General features: G+C 37.6%; 2 protein-coding genes across 3 annotated transcripts; both read right to left on the bottom strand.

The window, feature by feature from the left end:
* Window positions 1-14: 14 nt before the first annotated feature.
* Window positions 15-13416, bottom strand: LOC139974792 (S-phase kinase-associated protein 2-like). Its single transcript, XM_071982225.1, has 9 exons — window positions 13260-13416; window positions 11507-11664; window positions 10736-10856; window positions 9699-9807; window positions 7916-8053; window positions 4122-4382; window positions 3520-3647; window positions 2355-2514; window positions 15-2025 (listed from the first exon to the last, which is right to left on the bottom strand). The coding sequence occupies exons 2-9, from the start codon at window positions 11651-11653 to the stop codon at window positions 1830-1832; spliced, it is 1260 nt and encodes a 419-aa protein (XP_071838326.1). The 5' UTR covers window positions 11654-11664; window positions 13260-13416; the 3' UTR covers window positions 15-1829.
* Window positions 13417-14363: 947 nt separating this feature from the next.
* Window positions 14364-22241, bottom strand: LOC139974776 (dynein light chain Tctex-type 5-like). Of its 2 annotated transcripts, none has more exons than XM_071982201.1 (5): window positions 22052-22241; window positions 20469-20591; window positions 19316-19592; window positions 18850-18970; window positions 14364-18242 (listed from the first exon to the last, which is right to left on the bottom strand). In XM_071982201.1, the coding sequence occupies exons 3-5, from the start codon at window positions 19525-19527 to the stop codon at window positions 18084-18086; spliced, it is 492 nt and encodes a 163-aa protein (XP_071838302.1). In that variant the 5' UTR covers window positions 19528-19592; window positions 20469-20591; window positions 22052-22241; the 3' UTR covers window positions 14364-18083. The 2 variants fall into 2 exon arrangements, with proteins under 2 accessions (XP_071838302.1, XP_071838294.1); XM_071982193.1 differs by having other exon boundaries at window positions 18814-18970; window positions 22052-22210.
* Window positions 22242-22749: the final 508 nt, after the last annotated feature.

Here is a 22749-nt window from a genome sequence, read left to right as displayed (position 1 = left end):
AATGAGCAAGAAGGTTTCTTGTGTGTGTGTTGCTAGAATGAAATATGCACAGTAACCTACCAGAGCAACTAATAACCAGCTGCTACCAGTTGGTAGTGATCCCTACATAACCGTTTCTCTACCAGGGGTGAATACCAAAAGCCATGATTTATTGCATACCGTATAACCAGAAATCACAAACCCTACATAGGGATTGCTAACTAAGTGCTGGATAACTCACAATTTCTAATTCTGAAGGCCCTGGTTTGAATCCTGAATAGCCAAATGCTTCTTTGATTTTCAATTTGATTCTCATAAATCAATCAAGCAATGCAATGGAAGAGAGAATTTGTGCAACTGGCACTTGGAGGGGACATGAAGACACATCCAGTCCAGCATAAACCTAGTAGCAAATCAAGGGCCTCGTGCTAAATCCTTGCAAGGCTGTATCATTATCTGATTCAGTGACTCTACACTAGCTCTTTTACTATAGTACTATTCAGCCTTCAGCTTTCATGAACCACTGGGTGTTAAAGGTTAGCAATTTTAGCAAATTATCACGTTCAAATTGGGGTTATTATTTTAACAGTTATTAATGGGAGTGTAGTATCTATGTGATACATATATGACACCCATAAATACAAAGATATTAGCCATGGAGAAAAGATGAAAACAAAAAATGGAATGCGCCTTAGCTGAATGCTTAGGGCCCCGCACTAGCTCAATCCGGCCATGTTAACATTTGTTGTTTGTCATGTCATAACTTATGAGGAATTTAGACTTTCAAAATATTGAATAAAAACAATACATTTTGCTGAAATACTGCAAGTCTCATCAATTAATTAGATCTGGATATACTATAAGCTTACCAATTTAAAACTTTCATTTGCTTCCATTTGACCAACAAGTCATCAGTCTCAAAAAAAAAAATATCTAAAACTTCAGGAACTTTCAACGTCTAGTTATGAAATGTCCCTTTTGATATACCATGCAAACAATACAGTTGACAGTTTCCTCTTTGTATAAAAACAATATATCTATCTCTGTTTAAAACACACTATTAAAATATTGCCCTAACCACCCAACCAGTCCTGTCAACATTTTCGTTTCAATTCATGCAGAACACAAACTAACATTTCTGAACTGCTCTAACATTCTTCAGCAATTCCGAAAAAATTGTCTTTCAACATTTCACAATCTGGTCTACCATATGCTCTTATCTATAGCAATAGCCATCTTGAGTCCAACTGTACATAGCTACACTTGTTGTCAATGAACATGTTGTGTACAGTTGTTAATTGGCTGTAGTTTATGTCAATGACTTTCTTGTCAAAAGCCATGTAGAGTCCAGCTGTCAATAACTATAGTTTGTATCAAAGGCCATGTCGAGTCCAGCTGTTCATAACTATAGTTTGTATCAATGGGCAAGTTGTGTCCAGCTGTTAATAACTATACTTTGTAACTTTGTATCAGAGGCCATGTTGAGTCCAGCAGTTCATAACTATAGTTTATATCAATGGCTGTCTAGCTGTTTACAGCTGTATTTTTTTTTATCATTGACCATATACAGTCCAACTGTACATGGCAAATCATCTAATCGAAGGCCATGCTTAGTCCAGTTTATAAAATGGCTGTTTTATATCAATGACCATCTTGTGTCCAGGCTTTATCGACCTTTCCCATATCAGTGGACATTCCAGAACTCAATTGTCTTCAGACCTGATCACCAGGTGGCCATATTTGCTATGCTCTGTTCAAGTTTTCTTTCACGACCATTTGCAGAAAAAACAAAGCTCTAGAGTTCAAAATGACAGATTCAGAATGTTTCTTGATGTGTCGACTGTGCAGAGTCATTCTTTACAGTTGATCTCCCACGTGTAGCTTCTTTTGCTCATCGACATAGTCGGACGGGAAATAGATGAGAACGGATGGGTGTTGATTCTTACCGGACTGAGCATTTCAGACATTACTTTCAAGTCCTTTTCTGTGATCAGTCCAAACAGTTCTACGGCCTTCAAGACCTTGAGTCTCTTCAAACAATCCATCCTGTCAAGAAAGAAAGAATAAAGAAATATATATATATATTTATAATCTGGGGGAGAGAATAAGTAGGACAGAATTGATGTAAGATCTTCAAACATGTCAGGCTTGCAACTAACTTGAGATTTTCAGTTTGGAGAGGCAAAATAACAGTTGTCAGGATATTAATACTATTCCCTGGTTCAAATTACCAGTTGGCTAAGAGATATTCTCTACAACTGGTTTGAACATCAAAAGTACAGCACAAATTTTAAACTGTGGTGTATGATCTGCTGGGAAGTAAATGACAGATGTATGTTGAGTTTCAAAGCTGTGATTTGAATACTTCTACTCACAATTGCATAGGATTAGGGATTCTGTAGCACCGGCTCAATGCCAGGTGTTGAAGGCCCGATAAAGTTTCCAGATCAACAAAAATACTGCCGGTCAAGCTGGACCCGTCACTGAGATCTAACTCGATCAGACTTTGGCAACGTGCAGCTAATATTTCAATGTCTGTGAAGAGGGGAAAATACGAAGGAAACTTTACATTGACTGGAACACAGGTTCAACAAAAATCAACTCAAATACTTTTTGCCACATCAGGTATCATGTTCACATATTGCTTATACAGTAATGTTGTGTTCTCTTTACGACATTGTTTTTTTATTTTGAGGAGTCACATATTGGTTATTTCTTTGGAAGTTTTTAACATTTGTTAGTCCCACCAGATGGATGCCAACAACGTCAGCAATTTACCGAGGCTTCTGAACATTATCACAGCAGAGAATTTTACCAAAGAATGTGTCGTTACCTTGAAAACGGGCACTGACAGCTGTACAAATCCACCAGATGCAGTTTACAATACAAGCAGGGAAAGGAAAGGATGGCTTAATGGGGCGTGAAATCATGTTTAGGGTCACATGGCGGGATTAATGCAAGATTTAAATCTTGAAAACTGTATTGCAGTGGGCTATAAATTTGCATATGTTGAACCCATATATACACATTTAGTCACATTCTGGATTTCTGCATATTGTTATATATTACTTGTAGCAACCATAGGTTTACTATACAAAGTTGTGCTGGGTCAAATTTTTACAATTTATTCTAATAAGAGGTTATACAATGAAAAGCAGCTTTTTGAGGTTGGTAGGAAAAAGTTTATCCAAACGTGATTATTTCTTACAACACAACTGCAATTAACAAAACAAATACATCCTTCTGAATCTTTCTTTTCCATCAAATGTGTTTACCTGAGTGAGTACTTGATGAATTTGAATCCATCCAAACATGTGTTTTTTGTCAGACACTTTTCATAGTTGTATATTATTACACATGTGAAAATAAATTTCAAATTTTGCAAAAAACATCATTACGTTTGTTTCAATACCTGAAATAATATTGACTATACCAATTACTGAGCTACTTTATTTACGGGATTTTACTACGTACTAGTACTGACACGTTCACCAATTTCAACTCAAAAAGTCAAGATCTTTATTTGAGTTTTTTGCTAACCTTCATCTCGTAGACTCTCTCTGCATCCACCGATGTTCAGCTTCTCCAAACTCTGCGGTAAGACTTCGACCAGAGATCTGACAACTTTTCGGCTGAGATTTAACCAGGCCAAGTTGAGACTTTTTAATCTAAAATATAGATTGAAAGTTTGTATTTGATTAACTTAGGAAATACGATTTAAAACAAACAAGTTAATATGTAATATTATGCTCAGTGGCTCGATGACATCATATTTGGACAAGATCAAGCCTTCTACCTTGTGTGTGTGAAGGAGATTTACATCGGAAATATTTCCTTAACAGGATAAGATTTATCTGAGCTGTTTTTGGGGACATGTTTGTGATAGTTATCTCTTTCACATAGTTCAATAATGAAGGTTAGGTTTGTGTCTCCTGGCTGTGGAGGGTTGAGTGAGAAGGGCGCGGGGTTGGGGGTGGTCGGTGTTCACAAACAGATACCTCTATCACATAGAGTAATAAGATTAGGACAGGTTTGTGTCTTGTTTAGGTGATCAATAAGATGTGTATGTATGTACTAATGAAACCATGGAAAAGGAAAATGTGTCATGGTCTGCTTCGAGAGAGATGTCAGTATCAAATCACCTTTGACATTTCGCGAGAGATAATTGGAGTTCTGTGTCATCTATCTCCAGACACATACACAAGTTGAGTTCTTCGAGTCCTCCCTGCACACCGATGGAGGTCAGCATTCCCTCGGTGACCGTACAACTCTCCAGGCTGAGTTTCCTCAGACTCGTACACTTGGACAGTATTTCTTGCAGAAGTTTCGGTCTGCTGTTACACATAGACAGATCCAGGTATTGCAAGGTGAGATGAATCTCGTCTGGAATCTGACTGGAATTACTGCAAAAAGAGAGGACAGCCAAAAGACAGGTGATGAGGAGGTGCTCTTACAGCTACTCTAACATTTACACCACGGTGACCACACTGGAACAACGATGTGGTGAGATTTATAGTTAAGCTCTATAGACATATTGCATGAGCACACCCTGCATAAATCTAAAACTGACAATTTCAGGCTCTTTTTTCAGGCAGAAGAAGGATTGATCGCAGATGTTTTTCTTTCAAATCTTTTGCCAGATTTCTACCAATAAAAACTTTCTAAAAACGGCAGGTCTCTTGATGACGAGAATTTCTTATGTCTGAAATCTGCTGGAGTATTTAAATTACTGCAGGAAACATGATGAAATTTGGTTTATTAAATTTATGTAAATTGTATCGTGCGCTCATCTTGTGTGCAAATGTCTTGCTCATTATTATAATTGTATATATGCTAGCAGGAGGGGCAAAACAAGCAATTATGTAGATCAACCAATCCGTTTTGACTTTCAGACAGATATTACATTACCCGTGAGGTTTTATAGGTTTTAGTACTGTAGTATTTGTACTATGATTAAAGGAGTAGAGGGACACCAATTGGAGGCTATAGACACGATGTAAACAGCACCTTATAACGTAGACAAATCACTTAAATAGAGCAGAATAAATCGAGTAAAGGGCAGGTCCAAGCTATTGTATCCCTAGAAGCCAAATTTCAAACTTTACTGAAGCACCCTAAATGTGGTGTCATGTTAAAGCTAAATTATTGAAGTTTCAGATTTTCATAATTTTTTTTAATTGATTTGCCTATTCGAACAATTACAGCTGGCTAATTTGCATAAATTCAAATTGCAGTGTGACGTACGGGACATTTGGAATCCTATTTCCCTGCCAGCAATATGAACTTATTGAATATAAGTTATGTGGGACATGATACACCCTTCCTTCCAATAATTTTGACATATTATGTTTGGGGGGTTCATCAATTAAATATGCTAATTAGCCAGTGTCCAAATACTGATGTCCCGTACGTCACAATTTTCAGCACTTTTTTTGAAATTTTGATATGGAGGAACAATTTTTTTTTGCTGATATTCTGTAAAGTTCTAATTAAGAACATTGTTCAACAAAATCCATCCCCAAAAAATTGAAATAATATTCACAGCAAATCTAATTATCAAAATTTAAAATGTGACGTACAGGACAAAATGTGACGTACGGGACATAGTGTGGGGGAAACCCTGAATTTATAAATAATAAACATTCATGGGCTCCAATGGGGACCTCTACTTGAAACCTTCCAATGCTTACAAATTTATTTTGTTGAAAGATGGTAGTTGCAACTTATAATCCCTGCATACCTGAAGAGCACATCATGGCTTCGAATAAACCATTGACCAATGACCACCAACAGCCCAGGTGTTGTTCAATAAACTATCGGGAAGTGAATTGTGTGCGTGTGTGTGGGATACAGAATCATCTAAAATGCTATTCAACATTGACATCGAATGAGGACGACTTCAAGAATGTTGAGTTTGCATTTCAACATTTCGTAGGCCTATTGTGAAGTGTGACTATCATGACTGTGCAACAATGTTCTTGTGTCCTGAACTTAGATAGTAGACATTGATATTTTTAGTTACAAGTGTATCTATCGCCCAATTTTTGCAGCGTACAATCCCTCATGAGTTTGTTCAATAACCAGTATTAAGTCTATAGAGTTTTCTTTGTTGTACTAGTTTCATAGATGGACATTATGTGGACGTTACTGTGGACATTTTGATATGTTTTGAATGGGATGGATCATATTTCAACTTGAGGGTCAATAGTTGGGAGTATGATACAGTGTTGTACAGTATATACCGAAACAGTTTTGCATCGAAACAGTTTTGCATCTTGAATCATTTGTGGTCTAACAAAGCTAGAATTGATGTTATGAGTATTTGGTCTGGTAACCAGTATTAGGTCTATAGAGTTTTCTTTGTTGTACTAGTTTCATAGATGGACATTATGTGGAAGTTACTGTGGACATTTTGATATGTTTTGAATGGGATGGATCATATTTCAACTTGAGGGTCAATAGTGGGGAGTATGATACAGTGTTGTACATTATATACCAAAACAGTTTTGCATCAAAACTTTGCATCTTGAATCATTTGTGGTCTAACAAAGCTAGAATTGATGTTATGAGTATTTGATGAATGTGTAGAGTAGATTTATACTTTACGCATTCCATGTCTTATGTAGTGGAATGATCTCACAAGTACAGTCACTGCTCTTTTTGATCCCAGAAAGAAGGAAATATGGCATGAAATTACCAATGTCATTGTTCTGGCATATCCAAATTAATGTTTTTATGTAGAAATCAGCTTGTTATGGTATATTCAGGAATAAAAAAAATGAGTTTTCATAGTCAATTTTTATTTGGACAAATTGTCCCGTACGTCACATGTCCCGTACGTCACAGGACAATTTTCATTTGTGTAATCACTGAACTGGAATGGCTTCATATTTTTTTCTAATATGTTATAGCTTAGCCCTTGGGAGGTTAGGCTATTCACTAGTTATAACAGCTTGATCACTGCCCTCCTACTTTCAGAGGGATTTCAGCTTTGCTCTTTAGTAAAAAAAACACAAAATTCTCTGGTCCCGTACGTCACACTGTACATTAATTAAGATGGGACCTAATTAAAGCAAGTGTAGGAAATCTTCATGAGTCATGAGTTATTTTGATGGTAAATAGATTTTTTATAACTTTTAGACACATTGAAGTCTCTGAAATGTCCCGTACGTCACAGTTCAAATAGCTTGGACCTGCCCTAAATCAGAGTTATCTTTTCTTCGTTGGTTACAACAAGTACGACATAGCAAGATACCTAAATAAAAGACACAGGTCTTTAACTTCTGAAATAGATGTTTGAGATACCGGCAAATTGTCTAAGGAGGGTGCAAAGTTTGGCAAAATATCGTACTATCTGACGCCGTGCCAACTGCACTAAATAGGACCGTTTTCTACAATGTTACCACATGACAGCATTAACTGGCAAATTCCATCTAAATCCAGGGTTTCTCAATTTAAAATAACAAGGGACAGACAGACCCAGAATTTCACTTCACCTAGCTTGGACAACGTGCAAGGAAAGGACGGTATAATGCTCAGGCCTGCAATGCTGCATCAGGGAATTAATAATATGCCAATGTTGGGTAGCAGTTTTGAATATTCTGAAATTGTCTCTCTAATAACATACTACCGGTCCCTCTGTACAAAACTGCTGTACATATATAGCACTTTGCCCATATGATGCACAGCATTTTGCGATGTGGTACTTGATAAATTAATCCCCTGTGCTTGCTTGATTTAATGCAGAACCGTGGGCCGACCTTCTGTATCTGGCCCCCCTTGTAACCTTTGGTATGCTAGATTTGGGCTGCTGGCCACCAATTGTGGCCTATGGTGTGCTACAATTTAGGCTGCTGGCCACCAGCTGAGAAATCCATCTAATAAAAATGAGAAGAAAGATAAACCATGTTACAAGAACAGTGTTTAAGTTACTTACTTTTCAAATAATGATCCTATTATCGTACTTCTGGCAAGTTTGGCAGCAATTCCAGTTCGAAGGAGGATCGGGCCCAGCGTCCCAGATACAAACTTCTTTTCACTGAGATCAATTCTCTTCCAAAGGAATTCATCCATACTGTTGGTGGAAATGAAAAGGAAATGTTTGGGTGAGAAGTAAAAGTAGATACATCTGATGAGTATTTGGTTTCTCTTCTAAACTTGTCAAGTTAAATGATTTCTTTTGATTCTCCCCCCTGGGGAGACACCCTCCTCCCCCCTGGGGGGAGGAGGGTGTTGTTTGTTCATATGTAATTGGACATTTTACCTAAAGTGCTACACTTTGTTGCCTTAAAACCAAATAAATGAAATGAAACAGTAGATTTTGCAAGCAATTTATAGTCTAACAACAGTCAAAGTCTAACGACAGTCCTAGTCTCACAACAGTCCTAGTCTCACAACAGTGTTAGTCTCACAACAGTCCTAGTCTCATAACAGTCATAGTCTCACAATAGTCCTAGTCTCACAACAGTCAGTCTAACAACAGTTATAGTCTCACAACAGTCCTAGTCTCACAACAGTGTTAGTCTCACAACATTCATAGTCGCACAACATTCATAGTCACACAATAGTCATAGTCTTACAACAGTCAGTCTAACAACAGTTAGTCTTACAACAGATTTAGTCTCACAACAGTGTTAGTCTCACAACATTCATAGTCTCACAATAGTCATAGTCTTACAACAGTCAATCTAACAACAGTCCTAGTCTCACAACAGTCCTAGTCTCACAAAAAAGTTAGTCTCACAACAGTCCCAGTCTCACAACAGTCCTAGTCTCACAAAAGTGTTAGTCTCACAACAGCGTTAGTCTCACAAGTCATAGTCGCACAATAGTCATAGTCTTACAACAGTCAGTCAGATAACAAGTTCTAGTCTCACAACAGTCCTAGTCTCACAACAGTGTTGGTCTCACAACAGTCATAGTTGCACAATAGTCAGTCTTACAACAGTCAGTCTAACAACAGTTATAGTCTTACAACAGATTTAGTCTCACAACAGTGTTAGTGTCACAACATTCATAGTCTCACAATAGTCATAGTCTTACAACAGTCAGTCTAACAACAGTCCTAGTCTAACAACAGTCCTAGTCTCACAAAAGTGTTAGTCTCACAAAAGTGTTAGTCTCACAACAGTCCCAGTCTCACAACAGTCCTAGTCTCACAAAAGTGTTAGTCTCACAACAGTGTTAGTCTCACAACAGTCATAGTCGCACAATAGTCATGGTCTTACAACAGTCAGTCTAACAAGTCCTAGTCTCACAACAGTCCTAGTCTCACAACAGTGTTAGTCTCACAACAGGGTTGGTCTCACAACAGGGTTGGTCTCACAACAGTCATAGTCGCACAATAGTCAGTCTTACAACAGTCAGTCTAACAACAGTTATAGTCTTACAACAGATTTAGTCTCACAACAGTGTTAGTCTCACAACATTCATAGTCTCACAATAGTCAGTCTTACAACAGTCAGTCTAACAAGTCCTAGTCTCACAACAGTGTTAGTCTCACAACAGTGTTGGTCTCACAACAGTCATAGTCGCACAACAGTCATAGTCTCACAACAGTCAGTCTCACAACAGTTATAGTCTAACAACAGTTTTAGTCACACACCAGTGTTAGTCTCACAACAATGTTAGTCTCACAACATTCATAGTCTCACAACAGTCAGTCTCACAACAGTTATAGTCTAACAACAGTGTTAGTCTCACAACAGTGTTACACTCACCACAGTCTTTTCCACCGTTTGCTGAGGCAAGCACATTTAGCGAGTTGTTGCCGTGGTAGCCATCTCAGGATGCTGAGGATAATTTCATCCGACAAGCTTTCAAAAGAATCTAAAAGTGTGAAAAGAGGATCAAGGGACAATTAAAGTCATGGGTGGGAAGATCTGTACCCAGTCAATGCAAAACTCCAAAGTTACGGCAAGTAACTTCTCAAAGTTGTTATCACATGGCCTTGATTGTCCCACCAGTGCTAGTCTAATGGATTAAGAGGGTGAGGGTGGTGGCCTTGGAACTGAAGGTGCATTTCACAATCTGAAGTAATCCATTTACTTATTTTTGTCCCATTTGTATATTTCATATGGCCCTCCATAATTTGGAAAATTAAACAATTCCAAGTAGTATCAAAGCTGTTAACAACAGGTTGGTTGGCCTAGGTTGAAGAGTATGCTTCAAGCTGATTAACCTTCAAGCCATCTCCCTTCCCCCACCACCACCTTAAAAAAAAATTAAAAAATCAACACTAATATTAGTGAAATAACACTGGAATAGAAAATTTAATTTCAGATTTCTATAACAGCTGGCAATGTTTGCAGATGTTTACCAACTTGAAATATCACAACCTTTGTTATTGTTTCTTCCAATTGATGTCACAACAGAGCTGTTCAACCTTAAAGTCTCAATACGTGTTTGCTGAAGAATTTCGGAAAACAAACTTCCGATGCATAGAACGGTGTTATTTTTCACTGAGCTTTTAGGGCAGTAAGCTGGAAAGGTCAAAAGTTAAAATTTGGCAAACACACATTGAGACTTTAGGAGAGTTGTAAACACAGTAGACCCGGGCGTATTCTGAACGTTAAGATGTAAGGTAAAAGTTATTCTGTTCATTAAATGACAGGCTACAGTAAGTACTAGTTGATTTGCTTGAACACCCAATTTTTTTGGAAATCAACAGAGGGGCATGACGCTTATAGAACGACCCTCCCTTATCCTCAACCCACCCCCCCCTCTCCCCAACACAACCACAAGAAATGGATCATACCTATTTCATTTCTCTCAGAACAGGGTTGGAAGAGTTGACACTTGCATCCATGTTTTTCTGAGCTGCTAGATGTTCTCAAACATTGCTGTTGGTTCTCTGGGGTTGTAAATGTAGCTCTTCTCTAAACACAAATCATATTATTAAAATGAAAGTAATAAATTCTTTAAAATGAACGCTCGTCATTCCTTCCCCATAATTGATGGCCCGGCCGATTTGAATCAACAATCGAATTGAAACAAGTCAGAAAGTGAAGAACTGAAAAGATTTTACTGTATTATAAATATTGTTTTCAGGGTTTTCCTCATGGTTGTGGGTTGAGAGTACTCAAAGAAGAATTTAAAAAAGGCAGATATCTAGAAGCTTCCTGATTGAACAATGTACTGACTACTCACCATATTCTTCAATTGGCCCTCCAATCTGCTACAAAGTTATATTATAGTCACACATGTTCAAACTGTTAACTGTTAACAGTTAACAGTGTTAACAGTCACCCAATTAACATTTGCGCCCAGTGCGACATTAAAATTTGATATGAAACTGGACACTCATATCTGTGAAAAACTTAGATGGGTCAAACCTCCATGAAAGTACGATTTAAAACTACTTTCAGCTATTTTATCGTGCTAAACTTGATCAGCATAATTGATAAGTAATACTGCTAAGGACTGAGGAGAATCAGGCAGTAACCTCTCAGACATTTTGCTTTTGTCAAGATCTGTGATCACAATTATCACAAATTTTTTTTACAAATCATACATTTCCATTACAAACCTTTTGGCCTTGTCTTCTTTCTGTTGCTAGTTTTTCTTCTACCAGAGTTTCAAGTTCTTTAACACCAATGTCCTGGTAAATTATCTTGGTTTCCTCCAAATCAACATCCCACACGAAGCGGGTCACACTCCTCTCCATTTCAACCATAATGTTTGTACCTTGGAAAAAAAAAGAAATAATTAGAAATAGAATTGATTGAAGGCTAGACATTACATTTTTTTTCAAAAAAGGTGTTTTTGTTAATATTGCTAAGCCTTGATCCATCAGGGTTGATATTAAAGTATCATTTTGTTGTTTAAGAATAGGCTAGATCTATCTTTTGTCCGAATGACCAATAGCCCAAAACGGCAATCCTATGTTTTAGCAGCCTAAATTATTTCCCCAACTTTGAATGGGCCTAAATTATTCCCAATCAAAACCTTCTACACTTTAGGGGCCAAATTATGTACAGAATTTGGACCCCCAGGGGACACCACCTCCCATTAGCAGACCCCGCCCCGGGAGACTGGTCATCAATATGGAGTTCAACTTCCCAGAAAATCGCACCCCCATGCCATGCTCCTCCATATCAGTCGGGGGAATCACAGGTCTCCCCACCTCTGAAACCATGCGAACGCCACTGACGGGGAGGGGAAGGGGTTGACAGAACGGCGTTCAAGCCATTTCCAGCCGTACTCCACAAAAAAAGCTCTTTCTACGAACTGTCCTGCCGCTCTAACTTGTCTCCAATAATATAAACCCCTAGAACATACGAGTACACATTTTAATAATTTAGGCCTCTCACATGTAGTAGGTTTGATTGGGAGATTTAGGCCGCTAAAACATATGATTATGAGTCTGCATCAGCAATAATTTAGGCCCTTGAAATGTAGTAGGTTTTGCTCGGGAATAATTTAGGCCGCTAAAACATAGGATTGCCCCAAAAGCTACCCTTCAGGCTTACTAATCAAGTATGCTGTTTGTAAATTCACAATAAATTGCACTGTCCAAGCCTACAGTACAGTTGTAATTTTGCAGAACTCTCATTTACATCTTGCAAGCATGATCTATATGCCTTGCTATCACTTTTTCGAATTATCAGCAAATTGGAAAGAAATATACCTAGCATTGGGACGAAACAAAACAGATGATGCTGACACTGACAAGTTTCTAAAATTCCAATCAAAATCAAACTTGACAAAACAAATAAAGATTTTTGTTTTCTTATTGAAGCTGGAGTCATGCTGAGGAAATCCTTTTCTCTCTTGGGAGGGGTGGCTGTCACATTCTTCATGTATTACTTTATCAAGCTTTTGAGAACGAAACATCTTCCTAGTATGTATAGTAGAAACACAGGGTACATTTTGGTGGGAGATATAGGCCTACACTGCTACAGTAGTCCTAGTGTGGAAATCATATTAGCCTAGGCCTAGCCCTATTCCTATTAATGGTGGAAGAATTATAGTGGCGAAGAATTATTTTTTTGTACTGGAGGTAGTGTCGCGAATGCTACTACACACGAAAATAAACTTGTGCTCTATAATTGTTTTAAGTTTTGGACCTAAACTAACTTTGGTAGGCCAGAGTAATGACACATACAATAACAAGACTACATCACGTTAGTCGTTGTATTTTGTAGGCCTATAGGCTATAATACTAAGCAATACATTTACTAGGCCCAACTCAACAATTAACAACCCAACAATTAACGGTAAAACAGTAAACAAACACTTGTACAATACAGAATCTTTAAATTTCTCTACTATTTACTCACCGGTATTAGAAACAAAATTTGGCAACTGTAACGATGTTTTTGTCTACCTTATGGCCTTATAAAGTTGTGGGTAGGTTGTAATGTTACTCCTGGTCTAATAAGCACGCTCTGCACCTTCTAAGTTACGTTTGCTGGGTTGTGCTGTACACGTACATTTGCGCGGCGGGTTAGCATGTAGTGTACACAGTGTACACCATCTGAAAAATCCCGCGCTGGCTCACTCGGACCTTGGCAATTGTACGGTGGTCGTGAAGAGACATACGTCATGTAGACCTAGGCTTACAGGGTCACTGTATTGAAACCAGTGAGCTGTGTTGCAGCTCCCTGGCGACACCAAAAAGTAACTAGGGAGAATTGGGCACTTAGATAGTGGATAAGCAATGTGTCATACTTATTGTCTATGCGTAATTAAAAAACATAGTAGAATTTGTAACTTTTTCTGTTCCCAGAACCACTGCATTGAAAACCCCATTGGAGATGGACAAAACCTGTATCACAACATAGGTATACGAGTAGGAGCAGGGGTGGGTGGAGGGGAGGGTAAATAGCTCTCACTTTGAAAAAGCGAACTTTAAAGTTAAGGCTAGTTGAGATAAAATTTTAACATTTGCTGTCTTATATTGCCCACAGTAGCTTCTTCAAGCCATACACTTCTGCTAGAGTCAATTACCAAACCCGACCACCATTTTTTGTTTGATTCCTACGCCACCATACATTTCTCTGATAATGGGGAATGTATACATCAGTCCAGTGCTGCCATGGAGCACGACATTGTTTCTACATGACTTAAAGGACTGAAGCCAACCGTATCTCCAAAGTCAAGCAGCACCATCACAAAAATCCAGGAAAGATCCACTCAACACCACTGTATGGCAGAGTAAAACTCTGACCAGATCAAGTAGAGATTGTAGGGACCTATAAATTTAGTCATTGTGGGACACAGACTTTAAGTACTGTATCACACTTAGATATTTAGTTGTGCTTTATTTCAAAATGTCTTTAATCTTTACAAAAAATGAGTGACAAAGCTAACCCCCCATATTTGGTATAATTATTCATAAGGGCACAAAACACACAGAAATCAAAACACATTGTACATATATATACATTTCGAGTGAATTGCACATGTATTGTGTGATATTAGAAATTAACAAAGATTTGAATATAATAATGAACATAAACAATAGAATGAAATGAATAGATACATTTTTGAGAAATAGCAGTTTGATAAACAAACATAATAAAGTACTATTTAGTACAATTTCTGTTATCGGCTAAGTTGAGGCTATTCAAATATTGGCAGGTCTGAAGAATACAGTTTATCAACAGAGCACATATTTAGAGATGTATACGTCACAAAGCGAAGAACCCTACTTGGCATAAAAAAACCTTTGAATGGATCCATGAAATAGTATTTAGAGTGGAGTTGTTCAGATTCCGTTTACTTTTTGATTCAAAACTTCCCATAGCAATGTATGCAGTTCATTTCCACTTCATATAACGTGAGAAAATCCACACATCTGAACAATTCTACATATTTAATACTATGGAAAATTGGCTGGCAATATTTAATGTCAGAATTGATACTGGAAAAATGGATTATTAGCTACTTAATATTCAAGTGACAACAAAAGCTAATAAAACTGTCCTACCTTGATCAAATAAAATCTTATTTTGAGCGGTATTCAACAGGTTTGGTACAACTATTCAGTGAACCTCAAAACTAATTAACTACCAAACTTAAGCCTTCTTCAAAGTCAAGTCTACTCCAACAGGAGTCAAAAGACAACTTTTCAGTTTGAAGTATATTTAAGATATTTACCTGTTACACAAGTCCTAACAAATTAAACAGGCAAGCCATCAAAATATTCTTTCATGAAACAAGTCAAAAACGATCTGAACAAATGTTAGTTGTAAAAACTTTCATGAAGAAATAGTTAAAAAGAATCAGCTATAAGCAAATGGTGCTTGCAAATAATGAAATTAGCTCCAAAAAATCTTGAACGCAATACCTGAGCAAAATTGGCTTTCTTGACAACCGACAATGAAATTTCAATAAAATACTACAAGTTGTAAGTAACTTGCCACAAAAAAAATCAGAACTGCACATTTAAATACAAAGTTGAAACATAGCTGAAACAGCAAAACAAACATCCTCCCTGACTCCTCCCCCCTCCTCTCTTGTACCCCACCAAGCACCTCTCTTGTACCCCACCAAGCACCTCTCATGTACCCCTCCCAAGCACCCAGCATGCACCCCCAAGCACCACCCAGCCTCATCTTTAAGTGACATGAAATATGCAAACACACCATAAAATTTTAATAGCAAGTTCAAACCTTTTACTTTGTTTTAATTATTTGGTACATCCAAATCAATTTCTTGCTTTAATTAGAGTAGCAGCTTTCACTGTACTGCATAGGACACCTAAATTCATGGTAAGACACTTTTCGAACAAGACACTAAGCCAGGCACTTTGCTGAAAGCAGGCCATCAACATTCTTGCAAATCCACGAGAAAGATGGTAAACTATGATTATATTAATGTTAAACATATCTCACTCCCAATGACGTTATTTTCTGTTTTATGTACGCACTTTCTTGAAATATCCACATATTCCTATTGAAAAGTTAGCTGATATTCAAGAATCTTTACATACCGAAAAATGTAAGAGTGATATAAATAATACTTATGCACCAATATTGGTACACAGATTGCGTAAATATAACATAATACCTGACAGTGGAATCTTAACATTGACAAAATTGTCCTCTGAAACTATACTAACAGTATTGTAGCCATGTCAAACAACATAACTAATCATTTTGACACTGGTCTGCAGCTATTAAACTGGCAAGACAGAATTCTTATCAAAAGAGCGTTGTTTCAACGCTTTCGACTTAAAGACAAAATTATTCCGATGCTGACTTCTCAATGGAACTTTCTTTCAATAACTTGAAGGCACAAACCCTTCCCATCATCATTACTCTATGTGAAAGAGGTACCTGTTCATGAACACCTCCCACCCCACCCCCCCCCCCACCCCCTTCTGACTCCACCCTCCACAGCCAGGAGACACAAACCTAACCATCATCATTACTCTATGTGATAGAGATACCTGTCATAAACAAGTTAACAACCAGTTAAGAGAAGCCTGATTGCATTTTGGCAATATCACAGATGTAATGTTGGACACACAAGGTTTAAGACTTGAACAAGTATAAATATGACATCATTGAGCCACATGTATTAACAGAAATTCATTTTTCTTCTTTCTTTTATATCATGTTTATTTCCTGTAATGGAGATGTGCTATGCAAATGCTGTTCTCTAAAGCATTCAACCTTGTTATGCAACCTAATTGTGCCACTTGCTTTGATGTCAACTCAACACTGTTAACATTCTACCTTTAATAAACATATGAGAAAAAAAATTAAAATATAAGGTTTCTGGTCCTACAAGGTTTCAATGTCTCCCTTATTTGTGTACATGCTTCATTAAAAAAAAATTAAAAAAATAGTATAAACAAATGTTCAAATATACACATTAATACAAGTGTATATAAGTACAGAGATGTATAATATAAGAAAAGATTTGAGTACCTGAAAAATATTTTGAACAACAATTTGGAATTTTGTAAAGTTTTTGCAGGGAACTTTTGTTTTGTGTTAAAATATGAATAGAATAGAATATGCAAAAAAAAATAGTATTGAATAATGAGTGTATTGTGCTTTAATATGTATAATCGAACAGTAGTGAAAGACATTGCACTGTTATGGCAAGCTGGTGCATTTCTAAAGTTTTTTTTAAATTTTTTATACAAAACTTAACTATTTTTAGCAGAATGTTAAGTCGAATACACACTCTTCACATAATATTGAACTCCTTCATTTACATAAGCCATGACCACACAATGCCCATGAACTTTCTGTTCAACCATGTAAACTCCCACTCCAACTATCTGATTAAATTGGCTAAATTTCATACCGTAACCTCTTCACAAGCTTTTCAGATGTTTTTCATGGAGTATTTATTGCTTTTGAGCAAGTTTTTTTTGGCTATGTTGATCTCCAAGTAAGGGTTCTGTCTCAATTTGAATTAAACGAGGAATCAAAATTCACACCTTTGCAACACGGTGGAAAATCATCTCCCCGACCTTGTGCCTGGTTCAATTTTCACAAGAAAGAACCACAGTACAACTGAAACTAAGTGAATACATTTTAACTAAATGGGTCAGTCCATTTTGAAACAGAGGCCAAATAATCTCTCCCAGTTCTGATAAGTGGACCGCTTTCATGTAACCACTTTCTCATGGCAAAGTTTGGTTCATACCATGACATTATAAGGAAACCAAGTCGCAAACATAACCCCGTTAAAAAACGACTGCGACCTGTTGCGGTTTATGAAAAAAAGAACCGTCAAGTGGAATTCGTAATGGGAGTGAATTTGAAATTTGGTAAAACCCGTTTATGGGAATTTGCTGTTGCAGTAATTCCAGATATGTCAATATAAAAAGTTACCTTTTCCAAAGGACAGAACCAGAACTTGAATAGAATTCAGTCTCCAATATCACATCCACATTACTTCATTTCCTCTGGATATTCATCTACTTCCAGCAAGTAACAAGAGTTTTCTCCTTCAACAATGTGTGTTAAATTTAAATGGCAAGAAAGTAACAAATTCGAACACGAATGGCAACGACCAAATTAACGTTAACAAATTTTCTGAAAAGGCCAAATAAATTCTTCTTTTTAGGAATGCAAACGGTCGTCGAGATCGATAAAGTGAAGATTCTCTTTCGGAGGAAACACTTTTTGCGATGATTCTTACTCAAAGTACACTGCATAGACAGTCGCTGTGGCAAAGATATGGGGATTCTCATAACAAGTCGAGGCAAAATTATCTGTCTCGGCATCCCAAAGACATCTGCTCCCTTGGCGGACATCTTGGCTCCGTTTCTCACCCACACTGACCAGAGAGATAATCTAACCATAAGTAGAAAAGTGTTGCAAATATTATTAACAATGATAGAACTTGCATAAAGCTACTGGTCGTTAAGTACAAAATAACTCCCATTGCTAAATATGATGGGATGTATTTTTTGCAATCTCCTCCATGCAATCCCACCCCCCCCCACCCACCCATCCCACACCATGCCAGCTCCCCTCTCCATGAAATTATTTTCTTTCAAATTATGATATATTATATCAACTTTTATTAGTATGAAAAGAAAACACCTGGTAGGGCAACATAGATATTTACACAAGTTGTCTACTTTATATGTAAACTTAAGTTAAGGTCTCACAGCCGTTTGGAAAACCCATTCCTGATTCCTATTGGCAGACCAGAAATACTGATCAATGGTAGACCTGCTCGACAACACTGCATAGTGGCATGTTTAGAGTAGGTCCATGGAAAATACGGTTCCTGGTGAGGCTTTGAATCAGGAACTTATAGAGTTTGCGGGGTCACCGCTTACGCCAAGCAATAGCCGTATCAAGATGTATTCCAACTGATGTGAATCTAATAAATCGCTGCATTAATCGAATATTTTACCTTGAACCTGTGGAAATTCATTTCTCTCACTCTGACCTTTAGCTCCTGAGCGATGACTTTGGCTACAGACGAGCACTGGATGGGTTCGTACTCCATGTTACTGAGGTGCTTGCTTAAAAGCTCATATATCACTGGTTTGACTCTCTCAGGAAGGAATCTGTCAATTGTAAAGTCAATAGATATTTCTTCCAAGTAAAATAGTTTTAAAAAAGCTGCGATATTATACAAAAAACGATGCGAAAGATATACACAAAACAATGCAAAAGATATATATGTGACACAGACAGACATATGGTTAGGTATGGAACAGATAACAGTCCACTGCTCTGTTTCACCTGCTCCAAATTTTGCTAGCTAGCAATTAGATGAAGTAACAGTCAGTTTTTCCTTGCCACTTTCTACTATCAGAACGATTTTCATCTTTGAGAAATGACAAATCAAACTTGTGCCAAAGGATTTTGAGGACACAGATTTGGTAAAGAAGCAGAAAACTCCTGCCCACCTGTCCAATGGATCCATCCTGTACGTATTTTCATATTCCACTTTCGGCTTGGTGACGTAATCCATGTCAAGATTAGGTGCCACAGCTAAGGATATAAGGCTTGATCCCACAGGATCCAGTTTAGCCGGGATGTCAAATAGACTTGATTTTCCATGCGCCATTGTGCTTCCCTTCCCACTGATATGTGGCGCCCTCTTCTCCATTGTGGTCATTCAGAGCGAAGGCTAATCCTCGATCTTCAGAAATCGTTGAGAGACGATGAACATTGATAGCGGGGCTGTGGTGAATGAGACCAATAAATTATTAGCGGATTTGGAAAGGATCATAAGCACTTAGGTCTCGATCTTGCAGCCTTAGTTTATCCTTAGAACAATTAAAACAGCCACAATGGCTTGTAGGGATGTATTCCAATGGCAGTCAGTAATTGAATGTAACCTACTGTATTTGCCACAGGTTATATATATATACCATTGAATCTTCCAGGACCGAATGATTCACAGCAGGTGGTCAGATGATGCAGACAGAAGAAATGCTAAATCACAAAGCTTTACTTTTCAATTTTTCATGTGAAATGTGATATCAATGGAATGTTTGTTTAGCTATCAATTCTCTGCTCATTAACCTGTCTGTATTCTGTGCGTGTATTTGTCCCTTCTGTTACTGTTATTTGTCATTGACGCTCTAAAGAAGATCCTGCTAGGATTGAAACCTCAGGCCAACTTACTTATATACACTATCTCTTACACAAGCTCTTTAGTGGATAAGCAGTTTGCTAACAGTTTTATTGTATTTAAATTTTCTCCATATTTAGAGATTCATCAAAATGCAACTTTCTTGCAAAAATATTTGAAGAAGATGAAGAAAAGGAAGAAGAAAACTTCTCTTTTTTAGCTGATTTGCCATTATAACACCGCTCACTACGATGTTGCCAGATGTACATTCACAAACTATCCAATAAATTCACATCTTTGCCATACAATATGCATGTAAGTTTGACCTAAAGATGCAGAAAACATCCGGCATTTTTGCGAAAGCAATCAACTACAGCCAATAGAATATTCCTTTTATTATAGTTTTTGGTTCCAAAGATCAATGTTGAGAACATCTACTGTATTGCACAAAAGAAGATATGTACTAACACTGAATACTTTACCTGATTAAGTTTCTCTGATTGCTTGATGTAGGCCTATTCTTGGGTCATAGGACTGCTGTACTTTCACATGAAACCTTTGAAATCCAGTTATGTCCCTATATCAGTGGCACATCCTTCCTCTGGCTGAAATTAGAAGTAAAATTTTGATGTGCAGTATATTCAGTCTTTACATAAAATGAAAGAACTGTAACAGTTATAAAACTTTTTGTATCTGAGATTCAGTTAACTGTATTCCAGCAGTGGAGACTTCCCCCTCCATATATAAATATATTCACATATTTTCCAATTTTGTGAGACAAACAACACAATACTTGGTCTTATCTGTTTCCCAACTGTCGAACATCTAATAAGGATTTGGCCAATATTTGTTGTATTATATGCAGCAGGGCCTGCAGCAAACAGTAGCAGCATGAAAACCCCTAAAACAAACATCCCAGTCATACTTCATAGTACATGTGTGGAATGCATCAATCTAGTGTTTGAGTTGATCTTAAGATTACCAGTTAATTAAGAATCCTTCTAATAATCTGACAGATCTCCTTGGTAACATCCTTGAAACACTTGACAGAAACAAACGACGAATGCTTTTAAGTACCTTATTTCTGACCTACAGTAGTAGTAGTAAACAAACAGAACTGTTACTATGCAACCTGCCTTGAGCCACATAGTAGTTCCACACTGGTCAGTTTAATTAAAAGAGTATTTGGCAATATTTGGCCAAGTCATACAGAAATGTGTGCATACTGAGGGCAGTATCATCTTTGAAATATCCCCATTTCTATGCCATTCAGCATCAATGAAACGAACAGTTGGGTATGTTTTCTGTCAAGGAGTTAAAATTAGCAAGTCTGCTTGCAAGAGTATAACTACGCTGTCTGGACCCTGTTACAGTGAAATATGTGAAGTTTAAAGGGAAGGAAGTTATCATAGGCCAATTAAGTAACGTCTAACGTTACAAATTTAATATTAAAACTGGTTGAGTCTCATGAAGTAACTACAGTAGGTTGCACTAGCAGCAGTGGTGTCACTGGTGTGTTTGGGTTATGGTCCAGGCTAAAAAACGAACCCAGGCCAGGGTTGCCGCTAACTCCCAAGCTTCACACAAAATTGCCTAAGTTAGTTAGGCCCAATTGTTACTAGGCTAGCCTAGTTTCAGTTCTAAACTGTGTTGCCAACCAGGTTGCAAATTGACCTTTGTCCATTACAAATTCAAGGCCAAAGATATCTAGATGAAATCTTTTAAGCATTATCAGGCAAAGGCTGGTCTACTAATGATATGCCTAGCCCTAGTATACACTACTTAGGGTAGGCACTGAACTACATTACCTGAGTGCCTATCCTATGTTAAAGTCCTTCACACCATAACTTGTCTATACTACGAAACCTTTTACTACTTGGGTTGTCCCAAACAAAGTCCTAGCAATATAGCCTAACGCAGGCCTAACTTGTACGTATGCTACTAAATAACTGAAAATATGACACGAACTTCCAAATCGTCGCCATGCATTTTCAGTTAGGGCTAGTGCTAATATCTGGTGTCCTGATGAACAATTATTTCATTTAGTCAATAGTAGCATATTCACCTGGATGGCGTGCAGAAGTATCCCAACTTCAACCTCCAAGTTCAACTTTTGTTTTGGTTCAATAACAAATTACGACATACTGTACGATTTGTATTATGCGCACTGTGGCACCGTACTGTGTAGTGACCTGACCTAGGACTGGAGTTGATGTGCAACGGTGTCCACCACTCTTTCATTCAAGCTAATGACGGAGGTACCCATAAAGTGATATTTTCGAACCCGAGCTTGCCATTCCCTGGTTATAATTGAATCTCCTGATGTGATGATAACGAAAAGTGGTCACGTAGATGGGATGGAGGTGTGGGGATGTATTGGGATGAGCCTATTTATCTCCTGGAAGCATTTCCGTACATCCCGCACATATATGTTTGAGATAAAGGGTATGGGTGGGTAGATCGAGGGGTCAGGTCACGGATGTACGTTCAATGGTGCTGTAATCCGGGCCTTGCTAATTTAATTGCAGATAAACGAAGAATAAATAGGTGTCATATTGCCATTTGTGACAACTCGGAAGTTTATATCGGTGTTGAAAGTACATGCGCTTCATCACAATCCCTGTGGTATCTTTGTGAGTGCTCATGTTTTCGAAAAAATAGATCGAAAACCCCGTACGTACAGTTCTTGGAAATAGTTGCCGATAGATTTTAGTCGCCGTATACGTTAGAGCATTTTGTCAGAAAGTTATACACCAACAAAAT

This window comes from Apostichopus japonicus, chromosome 2, assembly GCF_037975245.1.
Source record: "Apostichopus japonicus isolate 1M-3 chromosome 2, ASM3797524v1, whole genome shotgun sequence".
NCBI lineage: Eukaryota > Metazoa > Echinodermata > Holothuroidea > Aspidochirotida > Stichopodidae > Apostichopus > Apostichopus japonicus.
Note: the sequence above shows the minus strand (reverse complement) of the source record. Positions and strands in the feature narration are given on the sequence as shown.

What these genes read in the sequence shown, in the direction of transcription:
- LOC139974792 (XM_071982225.1), bottom strand. Translation starts at nt 11,653, where the DNA reads ATGGTTGAAATGGAGAGGAGTGTGACCCGCTTCGTGTGGGATGTTGAT. An exon ending in TTCTGAGAGAAATGAAATAG is followed by an intron (nt 9,808 to 10,735) that starts GTATGATCCATT and finishes TCACACTTTTAG; the next exon opens with ATTCTTTTGAAAGCTTGTCG. An exon ending in AGAGAGTCTACGAGATGAAG is followed by an intron (nt 2,515 to 3,519) that starts GTTAGCAAAAAA and finishes CCCTCTTCACAG; the next exon opens with ACATTGAAATATTAGCTGCA.
- LOC139974776 (XM_071982193.1), bottom strand. Translation starts at nt 19,527, where the DNA reads ATGACCACAATGGAGAAGAGGGCGCCACATATCAGTGGGAAGGGAAGC. An exon ending in AGGATGGATCCATTGGACAG is followed by an intron (nt 18,971 to 19,315) that starts GTGGGCAGGAGT and finishes TACAATTGACAG; the next exon opens with ATTCCTTCCTGAGAGAGTCA. An exon ending in TGAATTTCCACAGGTTCAAG is followed by an intron (nt 18,243 to 18,813) that starts GTAAAATATTCG and finishes ACTTATGGTTAG; the next exon opens with ATTATCTCTCTGGTCAGTGT.